This window comes from Delphinapterus leucas, chromosome 9, assembly GCF_059928025.1.
Source record: "Delphinapterus leucas isolate spDelLeu-1000000601 "Yukka" chromosome 9, BTC_Dleu_Yukka2, whole genome shotgun sequence".
NCBI lineage: Eukaryota > Metazoa > Chordata > Mammalia > Artiodactyla > Monodontidae > Delphinapterus > Delphinapterus leucas.
In genome coordinates this window covers 96616539-96639910 of record NC_143137.1, presented here as the reverse complement: position 1 = coordinate 96639910, position 23372 = coordinate 96616539, and the positions used below count along the sequence as shown (strand labels likewise).

At 50.5% G+C, this 23372-nt stretch overlaps 1 protein-coding gene across 1 annotated transcript in view; it reads left to right on the top strand.

Annotated features, from left to right (window-relative positions):
• The window catches only part of NPC1L1 (NPC1 like intracellular cholesterol transporter 1), a 43478-nt gene that overhangs the window by 11059 nt on the left and 9047 nt on the right, over positions 1-23372 (top strand). The window contains exons 2-11 of the mRNA XM_022593089.2: positions 5750-8867; positions 9862-11387; positions 13698-13798; positions 14150-14322; positions 14558-14686; positions 15096-15278; positions 16398-16512; positions 16640-16767; positions 17213-17350; positions 17601-17690. Of these exons, the coding sequence (XP_022448797.2) occupies positions 8814-8867; positions 9862-11387; positions 13698-13798; positions 14150-14322; positions 14558-14686; positions 15096-15278; positions 16398-16512; positions 16640-16767; positions 17213-17350; positions 17601-17690 (2637 nt within the window). The 5' untranslated portion in view covers positions 5750-8813. The remainder of the gene's footprint in view (positions 1-5749; positions 8868-9861; positions 11388-13697; positions 13799-14149; positions 14323-14557; positions 14687-15095; positions 15279-16397; positions 16513-16639; positions 16768-17212; positions 17351-17600; positions 17691-23372) is intronic.

Below are 23372 nucleotides of genomic sequence, written 5' to 3'. Positions count from 1 at the left end.
CAATCCAAGAACATGGTATATCTCTCCATCTGTTTGTATCATACTTAATTTCTTTAATCAGTGTCTTATAGTTTTCTGCATACAGGTCTTTTGTCTCCTTAGGTAGGTTTATTCCCAGGTATTTTATTCTTTTTGTTGCAGTGGTAAAGGGGAGTGTTCCTTAATTTCTCTTTCAGATTTTTCATCATTAGTGTATAGGAATGCCAGAGATTTCTGTGCATTAATTTTGTATCCTGCTACTTTACCAGATTCATTGATTAGCTCTAGTAGTTTTCTGGTAGCATCTTTAGGATTCTCTATGTATAGTATCATGTCATCTGCAAAGAGTCACAGCTTTACTTCTTCTTTTCTGATGTGGATTCCTGTTATTTCTTTTTCTTCTCTGACTGCTGTGGCTAAAACTTCCAAAACTATGTTGAATAATAGTGGTGAGAGTGGACAACCTTGTCTTGTTCCTGATCTTAGAGGAAGTGGTTTCAGTTTTTCACCATTGAGAACAATGTTGGCTGTGGGTTTATCATATTCCCTACTGTCTTGAAGATGGCTTTTTCCTGGTTGAGCACTTGCTTGGTTGCTGCAGACCTTTGAATTTTTTCCAGAGCTCCTAAAGAGTTGGTTCTGACAGTTCTGACTTGTTTTTATAAATAAATAAATTTATTTATTTATTTATTTTTGGTTGTGTTGGGTTTTTGTTGCTGCACATGGGCTTTCTCTAGTTGCAGCAAGTAGGATCTACTCTTCGTTGCAGTGTACGGGCTTCTCTTTGCGGTGGCATCTCTTGTTGCAGAGCATGGGCTCTAGGTGTGTGAACTTCAGTAGTTGTGGCACTCAGGCTCAGTAGTTGTGGCTCATGGGCTTAGTTGCTCTGTGGCATGTGGGATCTTCCTGGACCAGGGATCGAACCCATGTCCCCTGCATTGGCAGGCAGATTTTTAACCACTGCACCACAAGGGAAATCCTCTGCTTGTTTTTTCAGTGTTTTTGTGGGAAAACAAGAGCTTGGAGCTTCCTAGTTCACCATTTTGCTGATATCACTCCCTCTGTGATTTTGTGCATCTTGCCTTTCTCCTCATGTTTGATGCCTCAGGGCCACAAGGTGGTTGCTACACCTCCAGACATTCCATCTATGTCTAGGGCAGTGAAAAGGGAGAAATGCTAGAATACCATGCCCGCTGCATACATCCCATTTAATGAGGGAAACAGAAGCCTTCATGTTGGAGAAAGAAGATCATGAGAAGCTGATGGAGTAGGATGTACCAGGAATCTGTCTCCCCACCTAGACAACAATTGCACTGGCAGAACTTGTCTGATGTAACTATTTTGGAAATCTGGAGTCTGTTGAAGGCTTGCAACTTCCAGGGGAAGACTTGGAGGGTAAACTGGGGTTAATTTTTCTCAATTTCAGCCCTTTGTACAGTAGCACCTACCCATCCCCAACTTCCAGCCTGTAGGCAGGCAGCTGTGCGCAACAGCTAGTTGGAGCCAGGATGGACAAAAAGGACCCTATCCTCCAGATACTGGGGATCTGTGCTCTGATGGCTAATTGCTGGTTCAGGTCACAGAGGTGCAGACAAATAGTCACCTCCCCCGTTGTTGCAAGCCCCTCCCCCTCCAGGTGAAGTGACCTCCAGAAGGTTTAAAGGACCAGTGCTCTTTTATTCCCACCTTCATTTTTCACTTTTTGCTCTCTCAGGGGCCAGGACATTAAAATCTAGGAGATTCAAAAACAACTGCATATACAGAGAAAATTAGAAAGTGACCCTGCCTGCCCAGGAAAAGTCTAAAAAGGGACTTGAGAAGACCTTAAGTTTATACCTTAGGTTGATCCTGGGCACAGAGACAGCCTATAACAATCAGAAAACAATACACAATAAACAACCTGAAACTAATGCAACATCATAAATCAATTATACTCCAATAAAAATTTAAAAAAAGAAAGCAATACACGATGAACAAAAACAATAACAAACCCCCACAAACCCTGGGGAAGGAGAGGAATCTGATTTCCAGAGTTCCCTCATTATTAAATTCACATGTCCAGTGTTCAACAACAAAAACCACAAGGCATACAAAGAAACAGAAAAGTATGACCCATTCAAAGGGAAAAAATAATCGACAGAAACAGTCTTTGAAAAATATCTACTGGCAGAAATACTAGACAAAGGCTTTAAAACAACTGTCCTAAAGATGTTGAAAGAACTAAAGGAAAGGGACTTCCCTGGTGGTACAGTGGTTAAGAATCCACCTGCCAATGCAGGGGACACAGGTTCGAGCCCTGGCCCGGGAAGATCCCACATGCCGCAGAGCAACTAAGCCCATGCACCACAACTACTGAACCTCTGCTCTGGAGCCTGCGAACCACAACTGCTGAGCCCATGTGCCGCAACTACTGAAGCCCATGTGCCTAGACCCTGTGCTCTGCCACAAGAGAAGCCACTGCAATGAGAAGCCCACGCACCACAACAAAGAGTAGGCCCCGCTCGCCACAACTAGAGAAAGCCCCCACGCAGCAACAAAGACCCAACGCAGCCAAAGATAAACTAAAAGAATAAATAAATTTATATAAAAAAAGAAAAATCAGTGAATTGAAGATAGGATAATGTAAATTATCAGGTCTGAGAAAGAGAAAGAAAAAAATTTGAAGAAAAGCAAATGGAGCCTAAAGGACTTGTAGGACAATATCCATCATACCAACCTATGCATCAAGGAGTCTCAGGAGAATAAAGAGAGAAAGGGGCAGAGAGAATATTTGGAGAAATAATGGTGGAAAACTTTCTAAATTTGATGAAATAAATGAACATAAACATTCAAGAAACAATGAACTCCAAGTAATGTGAACTCAGATCCATACCAAGACATATTATAATCAAATTTACAAAAGCCAAAGAGATAATCTTGAAAGCAGCAAGAGAGAAGCAAATTGTTACATACACGGGATCCTCAAAAAGATTATCAGCAAGTTTCTCATCAGAAACCTTGGAGTCCGTAAGATGTTGGGCTGATATATTCAAAATGCGAAAAGGAAAAAAGCTGTTAACAAGAATCCTATATCTGGCAAAACTGTCCTTCAAAAGTGAGGGAGAAATTAAGACATTCGCACATAAACAAAAACGGACGGAGTTTGTAACCATTAGATCTTCCCTGCAAGAAATGCTCAAAGGAGTGCTACAAGGACACTAAACAGTAACTCAAAGCCATATGGAGATATAAGGATCTCAGTAAAGGTATGTGGGCAATTATAAAAGCTATCTCACTGTAACAATGATTTATAACTGCAATTTTTGTTTCCTACATGGTTTAAGAAACTAATTTAAAAAAACTGTGAAAACTAGTATTACTGTACCTTGGTTTAACCCCAAATCTTACTTTCTATGTAATTTAAGAGCCAAATGCGTTTGAAATAATTATTAGTTTATGTTTTTGGATGCATAATATATAAAGATGTAATTCTGTGACAACAGCTGAAAGAGGTGGAGACAGAGCTGTAAAGGAACAGAGTTTTATATGTTATTGAACTTAAGCTGGTATAAATAAAAACTAGAGTGTTATAAGTTTAGGATGTTAAAGACCTAAACTTTAGAGCTGAAAGTATAAAACTCTTAGAATAAAACATAGGACAAAATTTTATGACATTGGATTTGGCAATGATTCCTTGGATATGACACCAAAAGCACATTTAGTGAAAGGAAAAATAGAGAAGTTTGACTAAATGAAAATTAACTTTTTGCATCAAAAGTCACTGTCAACATAGTAAAAAGACAACCCACAGAATGGGAGAAAATATTTGCAAACCATATATCTGACAAAGGATTAATATCCAGATTATAGAGAGAACTCCTAAAACTCAACATCAAAAACCAAAACAAACAAGAAAAAAACCTGATTAAAAAATTGGCGAAGGACTTGAATAGACATTTCTCCAAAGAAGATATATGAATGACGAATAAGCACATGAAAAGATGCTCGACGTCACTAGTCATTAGGGAAATGAAAATCAAAACTACAATGGGATACCACCTCACACCCATTAGGATGGCTACTATCAAAAAACTAGAAAAGCACAAGTGTTGGCAAGGAAATGGAGAAATTGGAGCACTTGTGCACTGTTGGTGGTACCATAAAATGGTATGGCTGCTGTGGAAAACAGTACGGCGGTTCCTCAAAAAATTAAAAATAGAACTGCCATACGGTCCCATAATTCCATACCTAGGTATATGCTCCAAAGAACTGAAGCAGAGTCTGGAAGGGATATTGTACGCCCGTGTTCATAACAGCATTATTCACAATAGCCCAAAAATGGAAGCAAGTGTCCATTGACGGATGGATAAGCAAAATGTGGTGTATACATACAATGGAATATCATTCAGTCTTAAGAAAGAAGGAAATTTTGCAAGATGGATGAACCTTGAAGACGTTATGTTAAATGAAACAAGCCAGTAACAAAAAGACAACTACTGTATGCTTCTACTTATATGTGGTACTTACAGCAGTCAGATTCATAGATACAGAAAGAAGAATGGTAGTTGCCAGAGCCTGGGAGGAGGGGAAGATGGGGAGTCAACATTTAATGGTACCGAAGTTCAGTTTTACCGGATGAAATGAATCAGGAGGATGGATGGTGGTGATGGTAGCACAACAGTGTGAATGTCTTTAAGACCACTGAACTGGACAGTTAAAAATGGTTAAGAGGGCTTCCCTGGTGGCGCAGTGGTTGGGAGTCCACCTGCCGATGCAGGGGACACGGGTTCGTGCCCCGGTCCGGGAAGATCCCACATGCTGCGGAGCGGCTGGGCCTGTGAGCCATGGCCGCTGAGCCTGCGCGTCCGGAGCCTGTGCTCCGCCACGGGAGAGGCCACAGCAGTGAGAGGCCCGCGTACCGCACAAAAAAAAAAAAAAAAAAAAAAGGTTAAGAAGGTAAATTTTATGGTATGTGTATTTTATGAACACAAAAAAATGTATGCACAAAGAGCAGCGGCTTTCAGTGGTTCGGGTTTAGGGAGAGCAAAGGATGAACAGGGGATTTTTAGGCTGAGACACTATTCTGTATAATATTATAATTGTGGATACATGTCGTTACACACTTGTCAAATCCCATAGAATGTACACACCAAGAGTGAACTCTAAGGTGAACTATGGACTTCAGTGAATAATAACGTCAATATTGGCTCATTGATTGCAACAAATGTGCCACACAGTAATGCAAGAGAGTCGTAATGGACGAAACTGTTGAGGGGATGAAAGGGCATGAGGGAGCTATGTACCTTCTGTTCAGTTAAGAAAAAAAAATTTTTTTAGAAGGATATTTATTTATTTATTTATGTTTGGCTGCGTTGGTTCTTCGTTGCTGCGAGCAGGCTTTCTCGAGTTGCATTGAGTGGGGGCTACTCTTCGCTGTGGTGCTCGGGCTTCTCATTGCGGTGGCTTCTCTTGTTGCGGACCATGGGCTCTAGGTGCGTGGGCTTCAGTAGTTGTGGCACGTGTGCTCAGTAGTTGTGGCTCGCGGGCCCTAGAGTGCAGGCTCAGTAGTTGTGGCACACAGGCTTAGTTGCTCCGTGGCATGTGGGAACTTCCCGGACCAGGGCTCGAAGCCGTGTCCCCTGCGTTTGCAGGTGGGTTCTTAACCACTGTGCCACCAGGGAAGTTCCCCCAAATTTTAAAAATTGAAATATAGTTGTTACAATGTTGTGTTTGCTCAATTTTTCTATAAACATAAGACTGCTCAAAAATTAAATCTATTTTTTCTTAAAAGAAGCCTTCACATTGGCCAGAACAGGATCACGGGACCACTGCTGGCTGCAAAGGAGGCTGGGAGAGCAGGGAGCAGCATCTCTCGCCTGGACTGCGGACACAGTCCTTCACCAAATAGAATTGGGGTCTGATGGCAAAGAAGATGAAGCGTCCACTAAGTGACCAGGTTCCAAATCTCGGCCTGTAGGCTGGTCACCCCTGTGAGCTGGAAATGACCGTAAACTGTCCACATCACTGCTGGTCAGAGCATTGCACACACAGCTAGCCGGGCGCCACGCCTGGACCAGTGACTGGTGGAGCACCACCGTCTTACCCTGGCCTCTCAGCCCAGACTGCAGACCCTCAGCACGCTCCTGGGGTGCAGAGAGGCAAGCCAGTGAGGCGCGCTGCGTCGGCCAGGCATCCCTGACCACAGGAGGCTCCTATGCTGGCAGCTGGCCCCTCCTCGCCACCTCCTGAGCTTAGCAACAGTGTTCAGCTCCAGTTCCCTCTCTGGGACTGCTGGGGCAGGTTCAATCCCGCTAGTAATAAAGGAGAATTGAAAACGAGACATCTTCTTACAGTTATTAAATTTGTAAAGTCTGACAGCAGATCGAACACACAGTGAAGGTGAGGCTAGTGACTTGGCACTTTTGGTTATTGCTGGTGTCAGTGAAAAGAGTCGCAACCCTTGGGGAATCCATGTGTGTCCACCATCTGACCCCTTCACCCGACACCGATAAGCAAGAATCTGATAATTAGTCAAGACATCCTAGATTAGATTAGCCCAAGGGGAGAGCTGATGAACTGTGTGTACTTAGGGCTGTAAACGTGGTACTCGTCAACACTCCCATCTCATCTCTGGAATCCTGGATTAAGGAAGATAAATACAAAATAGAGGAAATACAGTTAGGCACAAAGATATCAACCAAAAGCTTCTTTATTGGAAGCAGCCGACCTTTGGCACTAGGAGAGCAGGCAATCCATCACTCTGTGGGACACAGCCCAGTGACACACACGCTAGTCAGAGTCTGAAGGAAGTGTTGAGTCTGTGCTAAATGTCAGGAGATAAAGTGGGATACGGGAGTGTACAAAAACTGTGCTCACAACAGAAGTCTGTGCCCGGAGCGTGGCCTCGGAGACCCCACACATGCCCAGGGAGCCAGGTGGTGAGATTGTGGCTGAGAGTTTTCGTCTTTTACTCAGAGCTGGATACTGCTGCTTTCCCCCTGTGTGTGTTTCAGAGAAGATCCCAGAGGCCATACGTCTGGGCTCCGTCTCTGTGGGCCTCCCCTAGGGACAAACTAGGTCAAGGGGGTGTGCCCGGGGACTCCACAAGTGCCAGAGGGGCCTGGGGCTGAAGCTGCAGAGAATGTCCTCAACCAGCGACCAAAGAAGGTGATGGACAAGCACACACCCTTGGGGCAGGCTCCACATCATCTTCCGGAGGTTCCCCGTGAGGCTGTGGGTACTCGAGCCGGAGCCCACTCTTTTTTTTTTTTTTTTTTTGTGGGCCGCGCAGCACACAATGTGGGATCTTAGATCCCCGACCAGAGACGGAACCGGTGCCCCCTGCAGTGGAAGCATGGAGACCTAACCACTGGACCACCAGGGAAGTCCAAGGAGCCCACTCTTCAATGCACTCTGGTTGCTTCCTTCCATCCCCTGGCTCATCCCCACTGTCTGCTGGTGCCCTCTGGGATCACCTTCCAAATCAACTCTTTGCAGTGGAATCCCTGCCTCAGTGTCTGCTTCGGGGGATGGACATCTAGGAGAGAGGACAGAGCCTATCTGGGAGACAGAGCTAGAGTCCCAGCATCAGCCTGCCAGGGTGTATGGGGGCGGGGCCCGGGAGGTGCCGGATGGAGGTCACTGCACACGGCAGCCCCTGGGCTGTTGGCTCTCCTCTCCACCGTGGCTGACTGGGGGCTTAGGGGTCCGCCTGCACCTGCCCTGGCATCCCCCCTTGGCGTCTGGTTCCCCCACTCTTGGCTTCTGTCTTCCCCTGTATGTGTTGGGTGGCTCCCTCTGAGTCAGGCCAGGGTCTATGAAGCAAACACAAGACCAGGGAGACAGCAGTTTCCTTCCAGCAGCTGCCTCTGGCAGGTGGTCACATGAGAGATAGCCCCCCCCCCCCCGGGCTGACCTTATCTGCTCAGCCTTGGCATGGGGGCCAAGGTCTGACCCATTCTGGTGATAGGGAGAGCCCAAGGGAGGCCTCAGAGCTCCCTGTCTGGAAGGAGCAGAAGGTGAATGAAGTGTAACCTGGGCCCAGGGGGGGCGGGGCTGCTTGCCTGGGGCTCCCAGCGACACTCAGCCCCTCCGTGGTTGGTGGGGACAGACCGGGGCACGGGACATAAGGGAGGGGCCGGGGGCGGAGGAGCGAGGCTGTGTGTACCCGTCACACCTGGGGTCTCTGTGCACTGTCAGACCCCAGTGAGCTGGTGTTTGCCCCTCCACCCAGAGGAGACTGCTGTCACTGTGTCACTCCACCCCTAACTGCCCCCTCTGTTATCGGGTTGTTAATATTAATTAACAACAGTTGCCAAGGATGACAGTGCAAGGGTGTGTCCCAGCCAGAGCTGGCCTGGACCCAAGAGGGTGCTGGGGAGACTGGGGGGTCTGAGGCTGGGGCTTGGGGGCGCGAAGAGAGGTTCAGAGGGCCGGTGCCCGGGCCCAGCCACATCTTGCACTTGTCCCTGGGCCTGGGACCTCCTGCAGCAGAGGCCGCTTGGGGAGCTCACGGGAAGTCTCTGGCTCGCTCAGCCCTCTGGCCTTGGTCACTTTGGGAAGTGGGTGAAGGGGACACCCCGGGAGGCTCAACTGAGAGGGTGCAGCCAAAGGTTGGAGGGACAAGTGAGGTGGATCATTAACCAGCTGGGAGCCCTGGGAGGTGCAGGGCTCAGCCCCATTGGTCCCCAACTCAATCGGGTGACACTGTCCCGGGTGGGGAAGCTGCCTCGTAGGCCGTCCCCAGTTTTAGTATATGTACAGCCGCAGTGAGCTCTGTGTGTTGCCAGGAGCCAGCCCTTGGCTGTCCCCAAGTCCTGGCCTCACTTACCCTCTGACCCCTTCCCAGTGCCAGGATGGTGGAGGTCGGCCTGAAGGGCTGGCTGCTCTGGGCTCTGCTCCTGAAGTTGGTGAGTCCCAGGCCCTATGTCCACCCCGGGCAGGGGGCTGCTTGGCAACAGTGAGAGAGGGCCTGGGGTCTGGGGAGGGGGCAGTTTCTAAACAGATGAGGGATCCCAGGCTCCCCAGAGGAGGGGTGCAGGTCGAGGGCCCTGAGCTGCTCAAGTCTTCAGGTCGCGGGGTTAGATGGACACAAGTGTTGAGCAGGGGGTAGCTGGACTGGGTGTGACTGAGTGCCTCCCATTCCTGGTCCTCTGTGGGTGTCCTGGCCTAAGACGGTTGGTGGAAGGTTAAGGGAGGAGCCAGTCCCGGGGTGCTGACGGCATGGGTTCGGGGGGAGAATCACCTAATGAGGATTTAGCATCTAGGTTTGGGAGGAGGTCTTGCCTCGCAAGTTTCTTGCTCATTTGCATGTCTGGGAAGGTGGGTGAAGGCTTTCAGCCCCCAGCAGGTAAGGGCAGGGGAAGCTCTGCTCAGAATCTCCAAGAGGGGCCCTGGCTGCAGCTTGGGCACGGTGGCAGCTGCCAGCAACGGCAATGGTGCCCCAGGTGCACAGGGCCTGCATCCACACGGCCCCTTGGAGCAGCCCTCCACCTGTCCAGGGGTCATCGTTTCTCAGCAGGACCACACAGTGGCTTCCAGGGGTCTCCTGGGTGACCCCGTTGTCACTACTGTCCCCTTACCCTCCGGAGTGACCTTGCTAAAGGCAGATGTGCCAGGTCACCTCTCTCTCCAGTGACCCTGTCGCTCAGGGTGGAGGCCTGGCTGTTCCCATCCGCTCACCACCCTCAGACCCCACTGGGAGCCCCACGTGCTGCTTCGGCGCCCCACCTCCTCCAGCACTCCCCCAGGATCCCTGGCATCCTGGACCTGCCTGGCGTCCACCCCTTACCCGCCCTGCTCTGCTTCCTTCTCCACGCCTGTCCTGGCCGCCCGCTGCCCCATCAGCTACCCGGAGGTGCTGGCCGGCGCTGGGGCTCGGGGTGATGCTGCCCTGTTCCACAGGCCCAGAGCGAGCTGTACACGCCCATACACCGGCCCGGATACTGCGCCTTCTACGACGAGTGCGGGAAGAACCCGGAGCTGTCTGGAGGCCTGGCTTCACTGACCAACGTGTCCTGCCTGGACAACACGCCTGCTCGCCACGTCACGGGTGACCACCTGACCCTCCTGCAGAGCATCTGTCCCCGCCTCTACACCGGCCCCAACACCACCTACGCCTGCTGCTCCCCGAAACAGCTGGTGGCCCTGGACGTGAGCCTGGGGGTCACCAAGGCCCTCCTCACCCGCTGCCCTGCCTGCTCTGACAACTTCGTGAGCCTGCATTGTCACAACACCTGCAGCTCCAACCAGAGCCTCTTCATCAACGTGACCCGAGTGGCCGGGCAGGGGGGCAGCCAGCCCCGGGCGGTGGTGGCCTATGAGGCCTACTACCAGCGCAGCTTCGCCGAGCGGACCTACGACTCCTGCAGCCGGGTGCGCATCCCTGCGGCCGCCACGTTGGTGGTGGGCTCCATGTGCGGTGTCTACGGCTCTGCCCTCTGCAATGCCCAGCGCTGGCTCAATTTCCAGGGGGACACGGGGAACGGCCTGGCACCCCTGGACATCACCTTTCACCTGTGGGAGCCTAGCCAGGCCGAGGGCAGCGTGATGCAACTTCTGAACGATGAGGTCGTGCCCTGCAACCGGTCCCTGGGCTACGGCGCGTCGGCCTGCTCCTGCCAGGACTGCACTGCTTCCTGCCCCGTCATCGCCCGGCCCCCGGCCCTGGACCCCACCTTCTACCTGGGCCGCATGGTCGGGAGCCTGGCCCTCACCCTCATCCTCTGCTCTGTCTTCGCCTTGCTCACCGCCTTCCTCCTGTGGTCCCGCCTGGCTGAGCGGTGCCAACGCAAGACGCCCAGCCCCGAGGCGAGCATCAGCCTCGCCCACCGGCTCAGCCTCTCCACCCACACCGTCCTCAGCCAGTGCTTCCAGTGCTGGGGCACGTGGGTGGCCTCGTGGCCAGTGACCATCCTGGTGGTGTCCACTGTTGTGGTGGTGCCCATGGCAGGGGGCCTGGCTTTTATAGAACTGACCACAGACCCCGTGGAGCTGTGGTCAGCCCCCAGCAGCCGAGCCCGAAGTGAGAAGGCATTCCACGACAAGCATTTTGGCCCCTTCTTCCGAACCAACCAGGTGATCTTGACGGCACCTGGCCGGCCCCGCTACAGGTATGACTCCCTGCTGCTGGGGCCCAAGAACTTCAGTGGGATCCTGTCCTCTGACCTGCTGCTGGAGGTGCTGGAGCTGCAGGAGAGGCTGCGGCGCCTGCAGGTGTGGTCGCCAGAGGAGCAGCGAAACGTCTCCCTGCAGGACACCTGCTACGCCCCCCTCAACCCGCACAACGCCAGTCTCTCCGACTGCTGCGTCAACAGCCTCCTGCAGTATTTCCAGAACAACCGCACGCGCTTGCTGCTCACGGCCAACCAGACGCTGTTGGGGCAGACCTCCCAGGTGGACTGGAAGGACCACTTTCTCTACTGCGCCAAGTGAGTGCTCGCGGGCGTGGCTGCTGGGGTCGGCGTGGGCCCCCTGGAGCCCAGGCCAGGTACACAGCCCAAAATGAGAGGCCCCGTGTGGCTCTGGGTCTCGGTTGCAGGGGCGGCGACGTGCCATTTCTTTCCGTGCTCTCTCTCGGACCCGCACGCCGTAAGCGGGGTGCGTGCTCACTGTAGCTGGTTTGCACCTGACCATCAGAGCCTCCACGCGGTCTTTCTGCAGCGCTCCTGACATAGGGCCCATCCTTGCGTGTTCTTGGTCTAAGGGTCGCAGAGCAATCCGAGGGCCCTGCTCATGGGTGTGCTTCGTTATTTTCCTTTCTGCTTTTGTGCTGGGCCTGGATGCACGCCAGCAGGGCCATGGGTAGCCCGTGAGGTGCCCCGGGCCAGGGCAGGGGCCGGGGCTGGTTTTAGGTCCTGCTCGCCTGGGCCGGGTACCCTTGTGCAGGCTGCAGCTACACCCCTTCACGCTGTTTGGGGTTTTGTCCCCGGCTGTGTCCACTTTGCCGTGGTGCAAACAGGAGGCCAGTGAAGGCGCTGGGCCTTGGGACCAAGAGCGAAGGTCTGAGAGGTACCAAGCCTGGAGGGGAGCAGGTAGGTGGACAGGCAGCCACTGAGGCTCTCTGGGGTTGGAATGGGCAGAGGTCCTCAAAAGCCTGGTCTCAGGGTCCCTTCACACTCTGACAAAAGACCGAGGACTCCAGAGAGCTTGGGTTTGGATAGAGGTTATATCTACTGACATTTACCACGTGAGAAAGTAAAACGGAGAAATGACGAAATATTTCTTAATTCTTTAAAAAATAACAATAATAGGCCCGTTACATGCTGCCACAAATAACATATTTTTATGAAAAATAATGGTATTTTCTGTACCAAAAATATCTGGAGTGATAAGAGCAGCATTGTTCTGCATCTTTACAAATCTCGTTAGGGTCTTGCTTAGCAGATGCTGGATGGATCCTGGCATCTGGTTCTGCGTTTGGCCTGTTGGTTGAAGCTCAGCGAGAATGCTTGGCCACGCACTCGTGTAGCCAGAGGAGGGAGGAGTGTTGTAGTAGCCTTTCCAGAGAATTGTGGATTTGCTCTGATACGTCACCAAAGCTCAGCAAGTGATCTTTTTTTTTCTTTTTTGCGTTGGGTCTTAGTTGCGGCATGCGGGCTTCTCTCTAGTTGAGGCGCGTGGGCTTAGTTGTCCCTTGGCACGTGGGATCTTAGTTCTCTGACCAGGGATCGAACCCGCGTCCCCTGCATTGGAAGGAGGATTCTTAACCACTGGACCACCAGGGAAGTCCCCAAGTGATCTTTTCTTAGATGTTAGCGGCAATATGGAAACTAGAGCCATGTCCGTGAACTGTCTGTACTCCACAGACTCGAGATCGAAGAAGGGTAAAAATTGCAAACAGCATCTTAGTGTTATTATGGAAATAGTTTTGACCTTGCAGACCCCTGAAAGGGTCTCCAGGGCTCCCGAGGCCCCCATGCCACCCTGAGAACCTCTGGATTGGACAGGGGAGCCAGGGCTCCCACCCTTCAGGTGAGCCAAGTTTGGGCTGCTTCCCAGAGCCTGTGCTTCAGCCGCAGGGCTGGCCCTCAGAACAGGCAGGTCAGGGAGGACGCTCTGACCCCAGGTTTCCAGTCCTCGAGTTGGCTTTACTTTGGTTTTGGATGCTCACAACAATTCTTGGGTGGCCCGATTATCCCCATTTCAGAGACATGGAAACTGAGGCTCAGAGGGGTATGGTGAGCTGCTCAAGGTCACACAGCAACCAGCACTCCCAGCCAGCTGGTGACTGACGGACGCACTTGCTCACAATGAGCGCTTCGTCCACGCACGTGTGATGTGTTCGCAGAAAGGGCTCAGTGGAGGGCATGGAGACCTGCCCAAGGTTGCAGGACTGGTACGCTGTCCAAGGAAAGAAAGAGTTCCCACCTCTGGGCCTGGAGGCTTCTGGGCTGGCGGGAGGAGGAGGCTAAGGGCAGCGTGAGGCCTGCGTGGCTCTGTTGGTGGTTAGGACCCGGGGGGCTTGTGTGCCAGACTCCGGCCCCCACCCCAGGGGAGCGTGTGTAACGCTCACCCACCCGCCGCATCTGGGAGGACATGATGGCGGAGCCGGGAGGGTGAGGCTGGGATGAGGGGAGAGAGAGCTTGAGGCCTCGCTCAGGGAGCTCCAGTTCACTCTGGATTGGGCCCAGAAATGTTCTGACCACAGGGTCAGGCGATGGCGCTGCGGGTCCGGGGTGGGGCACCCGGGCCACGGAGATGGGAGTGGGATCAGGAAAGGTGCGTTCCTCTCCCTCCAGCGCCCCCCTCACCTACAAAGATGGCACGGCCCTGGCCCTGAGCTGCATGGCTGACTACGGGGCGCCCGTCTTCCCTTTCCTCGCCGTGGGGGGCTACAAAGGTAAGCTGGGTGGCCCCCGGGAGGACAGTGAGGGGACATACGGGGCAGGAGTCAAGGGCAGAAGGGTGGGAGTGGCAAAGGGCTTCCTGCTGCCTGGGGGTGGCTGCAGACCCGCCCATCCTCTGTCCTTCCTCTGCCACCCCATTCATTTTGTCCCAGCCCTGCCCGGGTTCTCTGGTTCTGTGCCTGGGCCCATAGACTTTGCCTTTGGCTGAGAGAGGGAAGTGGGGTGTAGTCATTCGACAATGACTTGGATGAGGAGGGGAGGGGGAGGGGAAATAGCGGTGCAGCTGGGGTCGGGGAGGAAAGCAGAGGTGCGCTTGGAGGGTAGCTGAGCATTTCTCCTTCCAGGGAAGGACTATTCTGAGGCGGAGGCCCTGATCATGACCTTCTCCCTCAACAATTACCCTCCTGGGGACCCCCGCCTGGCCCAGGCTAAGCTCTGGGAGGGGGCCTTCTTGGAGGAGATGCGAGCCTTCCAGCGTCGGATGGCTGGTGTGTTCCAGGTCACATTCATGGCGGAGGTAGGGTCCCCTGGCTTTGGGGAGGACAGTTCAAGTGGCTCTGGGTGGGGTCCTGTGTCCCCATCATGTCCTCACCCCTCCTGAGTGACCTTTAGCTAGCGTCTGCCTGCCCAGAAGGATGGGGTGATGCGACAGCTGTTCTCACAGCCTTGCCGGGGCTCACGGTGGCTCACGCACACAGTGCCTGCTGGCCGAGCCCTTGGGTCAGTGGGGCTGGTCGGGTGTGCGTCCACAGCGCTCCCTGGAGGATGAGATCAACAGCACAACAGCCGAGGACCTGCCCATCTTCGCTGTCAGCTACCTCGTCATCTTCTTGTATATCTCCCTGGCCCTGGGCAGCTACTCCAGCTGGCGCCGAGTACTGGTGAGAAGTGAGGGGAGCAGCGAGGGTGGGGATGGCCCATCGGGGTGCTTAGAACCTTTCCAACCTGCTTTCCAGAGCACTTCAAAACAGCAGAGTGGACACACCCAGAGTGGCTCCCCCAAAGGGTGATGCTTCTTGAGGTGTTCTGTTTCAAAAGTTTTCATTCTGCTCCCTGACAATACCCCACCCCCAACTTGTGCAAATGCAAAGCTAATATTTACATTATCTTACAATGCATGCTTGAGGAAGAAGTGGCAGGCTCACAGGGCCTGCCCTTGGGAGGATGGCTCTGCAGAGCGGCCAAAACACAGAAGCATGGAGCAAGCCTGCCCTCTGCCCTCCTCTAACTCAGGTTGGGGGCACATCGGGTAGCCCCGCAGCCAGGAGGCTGAGCCTGATCCCATTGCAGGTGGACTCCAAGGCCACGCTGGGCCTGGGCGGGGTGGCTGTGGTGCTGGGAGCAGTCATGGCTTCCATGGGCTTCTTCTCCTACCTGGGTGTCCCCTCGTCACTGGTGATCCTGCAAGTGGTGCCATTCCTGGTGCTCGCCGTGGGGGCCGACAACATCTTCATCTTCGTTCTCGAGTACCAGGTAAGGGGGCAGGAGTTCTATATACCCCCAACCGCCCCTACATGCCCAGGTGCAGCCCTGCATGGGTTTGCTGGGCTTCTTACGGCCTCTTCCTAAGCGCTGATGTCCATGTGTACAATTCCTGTAGAAAACAGTGCTTTGCGTTTATTTATCTTTCACATAGATGTATTCATACCATTTGTGTCACATGAACTTGCTCTCTGTCAGCCCCACATACTGTCTGGTAAGAGTGTCACACAGCACATATGTTATTGAGCCCAAGCTCATACTGCTTGCTGCATGACAAGCCAATAAATCGAGAGACGAGATGTTGAGGCAAGGAATAGTGACTTTATTCGGAAAGCCAGCAGACTGAGAAGGTGGTGGACTACTGTCCCAAAGAACCATCTTACCCGAGTTAGAATTTAGGCTTCTTTTATACTAAAAGGGGAGGGGGTGTGGCTTGTTGTTACAAACTTTTTGGTGCCAGGAATCCTTTGTTCTTGCAGCTGTCCATGTAGGTCTGGTCACAATGTTCCTATAAACCTCCGACAAGACACATGTTAGACTCTGCTCTGCAACTTTTTTATCTCTGTGTGAATGGAAAAGTGTTATACCTTGAAAGGTCAGAGCCTTGAGAATGGGCCATCATGTATATTTCAGACCATAGGCAACATTCTTGAACAAAAGATTCAGAGCCAGCATGACTAAGCACAGCCAACAGAGCACAAAGGTTAGAGATCCAATATGGAGTCAGGTTTGTTCTTCTCTGTCCCACACACAGCCACCTCTGTCTTTGTGCTACTAGGTAGCATTCCATGGAAGGACAACTCAGGGTCCATTTAGCCTCTCCTGTTAGTGAACGTTCAGGGTTCCACGACGGGTCAGAGCAAGGATGATCCCCAGACGTGCCAAGCATTTCTCTGGGCCAGGCCCTGAGAAGTGGAAGATGTGGCCGAGCACAGTGTTGGCAGGGTCTGCTCGCACTGGGGAGGGTGGAGCCACTTCCTCAGGCCTGGCTGGGCCTCCAGGCGATGGCTGTGCCTGGGGGAGCGGGTGGCACGTGCCAGCTCCCTGCTGGCCTGCGAGGAACAGAGCCCTTGGCTGGATCTTGACCGTGTCCCTGCCATCCCCACGCAGAGACTGCCACGGAGGCCTGGGGAGGGGCGGGAGGCCCACATCGGCCGAGCCCTGGGCAGAGTGGCCCCCAGCATGCTGCTTTGCAGCCTCTCCGAGGCCATCTGCTTCTTCCTAGGTGAGCCGGGGCAGCCCCTCCCCACCAGGTACTGGGAGTTCTTGGAGGCTGGCAGCCTGCTTTCCCTTTGTACCGTCTGAGCGGGTGCCGGGCCCTGAGATTCAACCTTGGTCCCCTTCCCCACCAGGAGCTCTGACCCCCATGCCAGCTGTGCGGACCTTTGCCCTGACCTCCGGCTTCGCGTTGCTTCTCGACTTCCTGCTGCAGATGTCGGCCTTCGTGGCCCTGCTCTCCCTTGACAGCAGAAGGCAGGAGGTAGGGGAGGTGGAGAGAGCAAGGGACCCCCATCTTGGCTGGGGCTGGGCTGGCTTTACTGTGTAGAAGTAAAGGATCAGAGTGTGGCGTTGAGCGCGGCAACAGAGTGCTGGACTATTTGGGCCACGTAGTCCCCAACGTCCCAAAGCAACCTCGTTTTGGTAATTTGGGGGAATATGATCAAACCTCCTAAAGTACACGAGGTCATGACATAAAATATAAATGAGAGACTGACAGGGAGGGAGTTCCTGTTTCCGTGATGGTGCAAAATTCAAAGGTGTTTTATCAAGGTAGAAAATAGAGATAAAGGCAACGCACAGTGGCATGTCCCCACTGGGTGGTGCTGGCACAGGCCACCTGTGGAAGGTGGCTCTCCCACCCCATGGGAGGGAGGTGGTCCCTGGGGTCTGTTTTGGGGCCACCTTGAGCGCTTGCCTCCTTCCAGGCCTCCCGGCTGGACGTCTGCTGCTGCAAGAGCGCCCGGGAGCTGCCCCCGCCTAGCCAGGACGAGGGGCTACTGCTCCGATGCTTCCGCAAGTTCTACGTCCCGTTCCTGCTGCACCGGTTCACCCGTGTGGTCGTGGTGAGTGGGGACGGAGGGGAAGCTGGGGGGCCTCGCGCCACCCGGGGACAGGGGTCTGCTCAGCCTGGACCCTCGCCTCGTCCGTCATCTTTGGAGGGGTGTCGAGCTTGCCCAGGTCCGGGAGCTGAAGCAAGAGGGAGGCTGAGATTCAAGCCTGCCCAACTCCAGAATGTTCCCCACGAGACCCCGCCCAGACCCAGCCTGGGGAGCTGCTGGGCAGGAGGCCTTCACACGGCGCTTCCCCCCGCAGCTGCTGCTCTTCCTGGCCATGTTTGGAGCAAGTCTCTATTTCATGTGCTACATCAAAGTGGGGCTGGACCAGGAGCTGGCCCTGCCCAAGGTGAGCGGGCCCTGGGGCCACCCGTGGGTGCCCTCCCTCCCCTGCCCTCGGCCCCCAGGGACGTGGGGAGGGTCAGCAGCACACAGCTGGTGGGGCGGCATGGAGCAGGGGCGTGGTAGGAGTGCGGGACCGTTCATCACGTGGGGCTGGGAAGAGAAGCCACGTCATGTATGGAAAGCGCAGGAGCTCAGCGCCAGCCCCAGGCCCCGAGAGAGAGACGACCAGGCACCCGAGGGGCTGGCCATGGGAGCCGCTCGAGATGATTGTCAGGGCAGGCTCGCTGAGCACCTGCCTTCTCCTGGGCACGCCACATCCTCAGACCTGGGCTCCGCAGCAGCCCATGTCACCGTACCGTCCTCTGAAAGACAGTGAGGGTCAGGGGCTTCTTCCTAGGTGAGCCGGGGCAGCCCCTCCCCACCAGGTACTGGGAGTTCTTGGAGGCTGGCAGCAGAGTGGAAGGAAAGACCTCTGTGACTTGAGGGTCCTGGGCAGAGGAGAGATCGAGGGGCATCTGAGCATGAGTGGGATTTGCAGAGGAAGGCAGCAAGGGTGACGGCACGGACCCGTGGGAGGCTGGGGCTCACCCAGGTGCATTTCCTGGGTGTGGGAGTGACTGGGTGTGGGGAGGAGTGGTGGTAGAGCCCGAGAGCAGGAGGCCGGGGCTCGGGGGTGGGGAAGGGTGCTGACTGCCAGGCTGGGGCCAGCAAGCACACATCGGAGAGGCTCGTCTGGATGTGCAACCAGAGGTGGTGTGGGCTGGTGGCTGGGGGAAAGCAGGTCTGCGTGCCCGCGCTCCGGGGGAGGCAGAGCGTCATGAGGGCTCGGACACCCAGGGCCACCCTGGGCAGGGTGATGGGAGTCCAGTTGCTGGCAGGAGCCCTGGGATGAGTAGTCTGGGTAGCCATCTGCAGGTGGTGCTGGCCTTGGAAGCAAGATGAGGTGGGAGGAGAGCCGACAGCCAGGACGGCACCTTCGAGCCATCGTAGGGAGGAAGAGGAGGCAGCAAAGCCAGCAAGGGTGCAGAATGACCCTGCCACCCATGGTGGCCCTGGGGGCTGCTCACAGGGCTGAAGAGAAGAGGGTCCCCAGCGCCCCCAGGATGGGCATCAGGGACCTGGTGGGCAGAGCCAATGAGCGAGAAGGAAGGTGGTGATGGGCTGCAAGACCCAGCTGAGGTTTTGTTTATGCCCTTTGTTTATTTTTCTTGGGGGAGATTTGTTTGTTTCTTATGAGGTTATAAAGCTTATTTCTCTCCGTTTTTTCTTCTGGTAAAATATACGTAACATTAAATTTGCCATTTTAAGTATGTTCACATTGTTGTGCAACACTCACCACCATCCATCTCCATCTTTCATCCTGCAAAACTGAACCTCTGTCCCTATTAAACACTGACTCCCCATCCCCTCCCCCCAGCCCTTGGCACCCATCATCCTACCCTCTGTCTCTGAAGTTGCCTAATCTAGGCACCTCATGTAAGTGGAATCATACGTTATTTGTCCTTTTGTGATGGGCTTCGTTCACTTAGCATAATGTCCTCAAGGTTCAGCTATGTTGTAACACGTGTTAGAATTTTCTTCCTTTTAAAGGCTGAAGAATATTCATCTGTATACGAATGCATATACATCACAGTTTCCTTAACCATTTTTCTGTTGATGGATATGGGTTGCTTCCACGTTTTAGCTATTGTGAGATAATGCTGCTATGAACATGGGTTTACAAGTATCTCCTTGAGACCCTGCTGTCAATTATTTTGGGTATATACCCAGAAGTGGAATTGCTAAATCATATGGCAATTCTAGTTTTTAATTTTCTGAGGAAGCTCCATACTGTTTGCCATAGCAGCAGCTGTACCATTTTACATTCCTACCAACAACGCACAGGGTTCCAATTTCTCCACATCCTCACCGACAGTTGTTTTCTGGGTTTTTTTGGTTTGTTTGTTTGTTTCTTTTTTGATAATAGCCATCCTAATGGGTGTGAGGTGGTATCTCATTGTGGTTTTGATTTGCATTTCCCTAACAATTAGTGGTGTTAAGCATGTACTTACTGTCCATTTGTATAGCTCCTTTGGAGAAATGTCTAGTTTTGAATTGGATTGGATTTTGTTGTTGAGTTCTAAGAGTTCTCTAGATATCCTGGATAATCAATCCCTTATCAGATATGTGATTTGTGAATATTTCCTTCATTTCTGTCGGTTGCTTTTTTACTCTATTGGTAGTGTGCTTTGATGCACCAAAGGTTTTAATTTTCATAAAGTCTAATTTGTCTATTTTTCTGTCCGTTAACTGTGCCTTTAGTGTCATATTCAAGAATAAATCTTTGCCAGGAGTTCCCTAATGGTCTAGTGGTTAGGACTCTGGGCTTTTGCTGCCAGGGCCCGGGTTCAGTCCCTGGTTGGGGAACTGAGATCCCGCAAGCCTTGTGGCGTGGCCAAAAACAACAACAACAAAAAACAATAAATCACTGCCAAATCCAATGTACTGAAGTTTTCCCCCTATGTTTTATTCTAAGAGTTTTGTAGTTTTAACTCGTAAATTTAGATCCATTTTGGGTTGATTTTTATATATATTTATGTATATTTTTGAAGGTCCAACTTCATTCTTTTGCATGTAGATATCCAGTTTCCCCAGCACCATTTGTTGGTGGGAATGGTCTTGGCTCCCTTGTCAAAAATCATTTGACCATATATGTGAGGGTTTAATTCTAGGCTTTCTGTTCTATTCTATTGGTCTATGTGTCTGTCTTTGTGCCAGTACCACACTGTTTTTTTTTTTGGTACACGGGCCTCTCACTGTTGTGGAGCACAGGCTCACGGGCCCAGCCGCTCCGCGGCATGTGGGATCTTCCTGGACCGGGGCACGAACCCGTGTCCGCTGCATCGGCAGGCAGACTCTCAACCACTGCACCACCAGGGAAGCCCCAAAATTTCACTTTTTTTTTTTTTTTTTTTGCAGTCACACTGTTTTGATTATTGTATCTTTGTGGTAAATTTTGAAATCAGGAAATATGAGTCATTCAACTTTGTTCTTCTTTGCCAAGATTATTTAATTATTTGGGGTCCCTTGAGATTCCAGTATGAATTTTAGGATGGATTTTTGTATTTATGCAAAAAAATCATTGGGATCTTGATAAGGATTTCACTGAATCTATAGATTGCTTTGGGTACTATTGACATCTTAACAATATTAAATCCTCCAGCTCATGAATATTGGATGTCTTTCAATTTCTGTCTTCTTTAATTTCTTTCAGCAATGTTTTTTAGTTTTCAGTGTATAAGTCTTTCACCTCCTCGGCGAAGTTAATTCCTAAGTATTTTATGGTGCTATAGTAAATGGAATTGTTTTCTTAATTTCCTTTTTGGATTACTCATTGCTCATGTATAGAAATACAACTGATTTTTGTGTGTTAATTTTGTAACCTACAATTCTGCTGAATTTATTAGTTCTAACGGGTTTTTTCTGGTGGATCTTTAGAGTTTTATATATGTATATAAGATCATGTATTTTATGAACAGAGATAATTTTACTTGCTTTTCAGTTTAGATGCCTTTAATTTCTTTTCCTTGCCTAACTGCTCTGACTACAACTTCCAGTATTATGTTGAATAGAAGTGGTGAAAGCAGGCATCCTTATCTTGTTCTCAATCTTAGAGGAAATTCTTTCAGTTTTTTACCACTGAGTATGATATTAGCTATGGGATTTTCATATCTATGGCTTTTATCATGTTGAGGAACTCTGCTGTACTCCTGCTTTTCTGAGTTTTTTTTTCATAAAAGGATGTGGAATTCTTTTTTTTTTTTGTCCACGCTGCACGGCTTGCAGGATATTAGTTCCTCAACAAGGGGGTGAGCCCGGGCCAGAGCAGTGAAAGCGCTGAGTCCTAACCACTGGACTGCCAGGGAATTCCTAGGATGTGGGATTTTGTCAAAAGTTTTTCTGCATCAGTTGAGATGATCATGTGATTTTCTCTTCATTCTATTAATGTGGTGTATTACATTGACTGATTTTCATGTGTTGAACCACTCTTGAATTCTGAGATAAATCCCATTTGGTCACAGTGTATAACCCTTTTAAAATATTGTTGAACTCAATTTGCTAGTATTTTGTTGAGGATTTTTTTTCATTAATATTCATAAGGGATATTTGTCTGTAGTCTTTCTTTTCATGTAGTGTCTTTGTCTGGCTTTGGTATTAGGGCAATGCTGGCCTTATAGAATGAGCTAAAGGTGTTTCCTCCTCTTCAATTATTTGGAAGAGTTTAAGGAGTATTGGTGTTAATTCTTCTTAAAATGTTTGGTAGAATTCACCAGTGAAGTCATCAGGTACAGGGCTTTTCTATGTTGAGTTGATTTTTGAAAATGGATTCAAACTCCTTACTAGTTATGGGTCTATTCAGATTTTCTATTTCTTCTTTTCACAATGTTGGTAGGCTCTGTGTTTCTTGGAATTTGTCCATTTCATCTAGGTTATTCAATTTGTTTGCATACAATTGGTCATAGTACTTACTTACAATTCCTTTTATTTCTGTAGAATCAGTAGTTGTGTCCCACTTTCAATTCAGATTTAGTAATTTGAGTCTTTTCTTTTTTTCTTAGTCGACATAAGTAAATCTTTGTTGCTTTTGTCAAACTTTTTGAAGAACCAATTCTTGGTTTCATTGATTTTCTATATTGTTTTCCTATTCTCTATTTTATTTATCTCTGCTCCAATCTTTATTATTTCTTTTGTCTTGGCAGCTTTGTGTTTAGTTAGTTTTTTTTTTTTTTCTGGTTCTGTAAGTTAGGATGATGACTTGAGATCTTTCTTCTTTTTTATTGTGAACATTTATAGCTATAAATTTCCTCCTTAGCACTGCTTTCACTGCATCCCATAAGTGTTGGCATGTTATGTTTTCATTTTCATTCATCTGTAAATTTCTAATTTCCTTTCTGATTTGTTCTTTGACCCACTGGTTGTTTAAGAGTGTGATGTATAATTTCTACAAGTTTGTGAAATTTTCAGTTTTCCTTCTGTTACTGATTTCTAACTTCATGTAGTCGTGGTCTGAGAATATATATAATATGATAACTATCTTTTTAAATGTTGAGATCTAATATGTGGCCAAACACATGGTTTATCCTGGAGAATGTTCCATGTGTATTTGAGAGAAATATGTATTTTGTGGTTGTTGGGCAGAGTTTCTGCATATGTCTCTTAGATTTAGTTGGTTTATTGTGTTGTTCGAGTCCTCTATTTCCTTAATTATCTTGTCTGTGTGTCCTACCATTATTGACACTGGAGTATTGAACTCTCCTACTATTATTGTAGAACTTTCTATTTCTCCCTTCATTTCTACCAAGTTTTGCTTCATAGATTTTGATGGTCATTCATTAGGTGTGTAACTGTTTATACACACTTACTCTTGCTTTGTTGAATCTTCTATTAATATATAATGTTCTTCTTTGTCTTTTGTAACCTTTTTATTTTACCTGGTAGTAGGACAGCCACCTCTCCTTTGGCTACTATTTGCATGGAATATCTTTTTTCTATACTTTCACTTTCAACCTGTGGGCAACTTTGGATATCAAGTGAGTCTCTTATAGACATCATGTAGTCGGATCATGTTTTTCTTATCCATGCTGTTAACCTCTGACTTCTTTCTGGAGAGATTCGTCTATTTACATGTAAAGTAATTACTGATAAG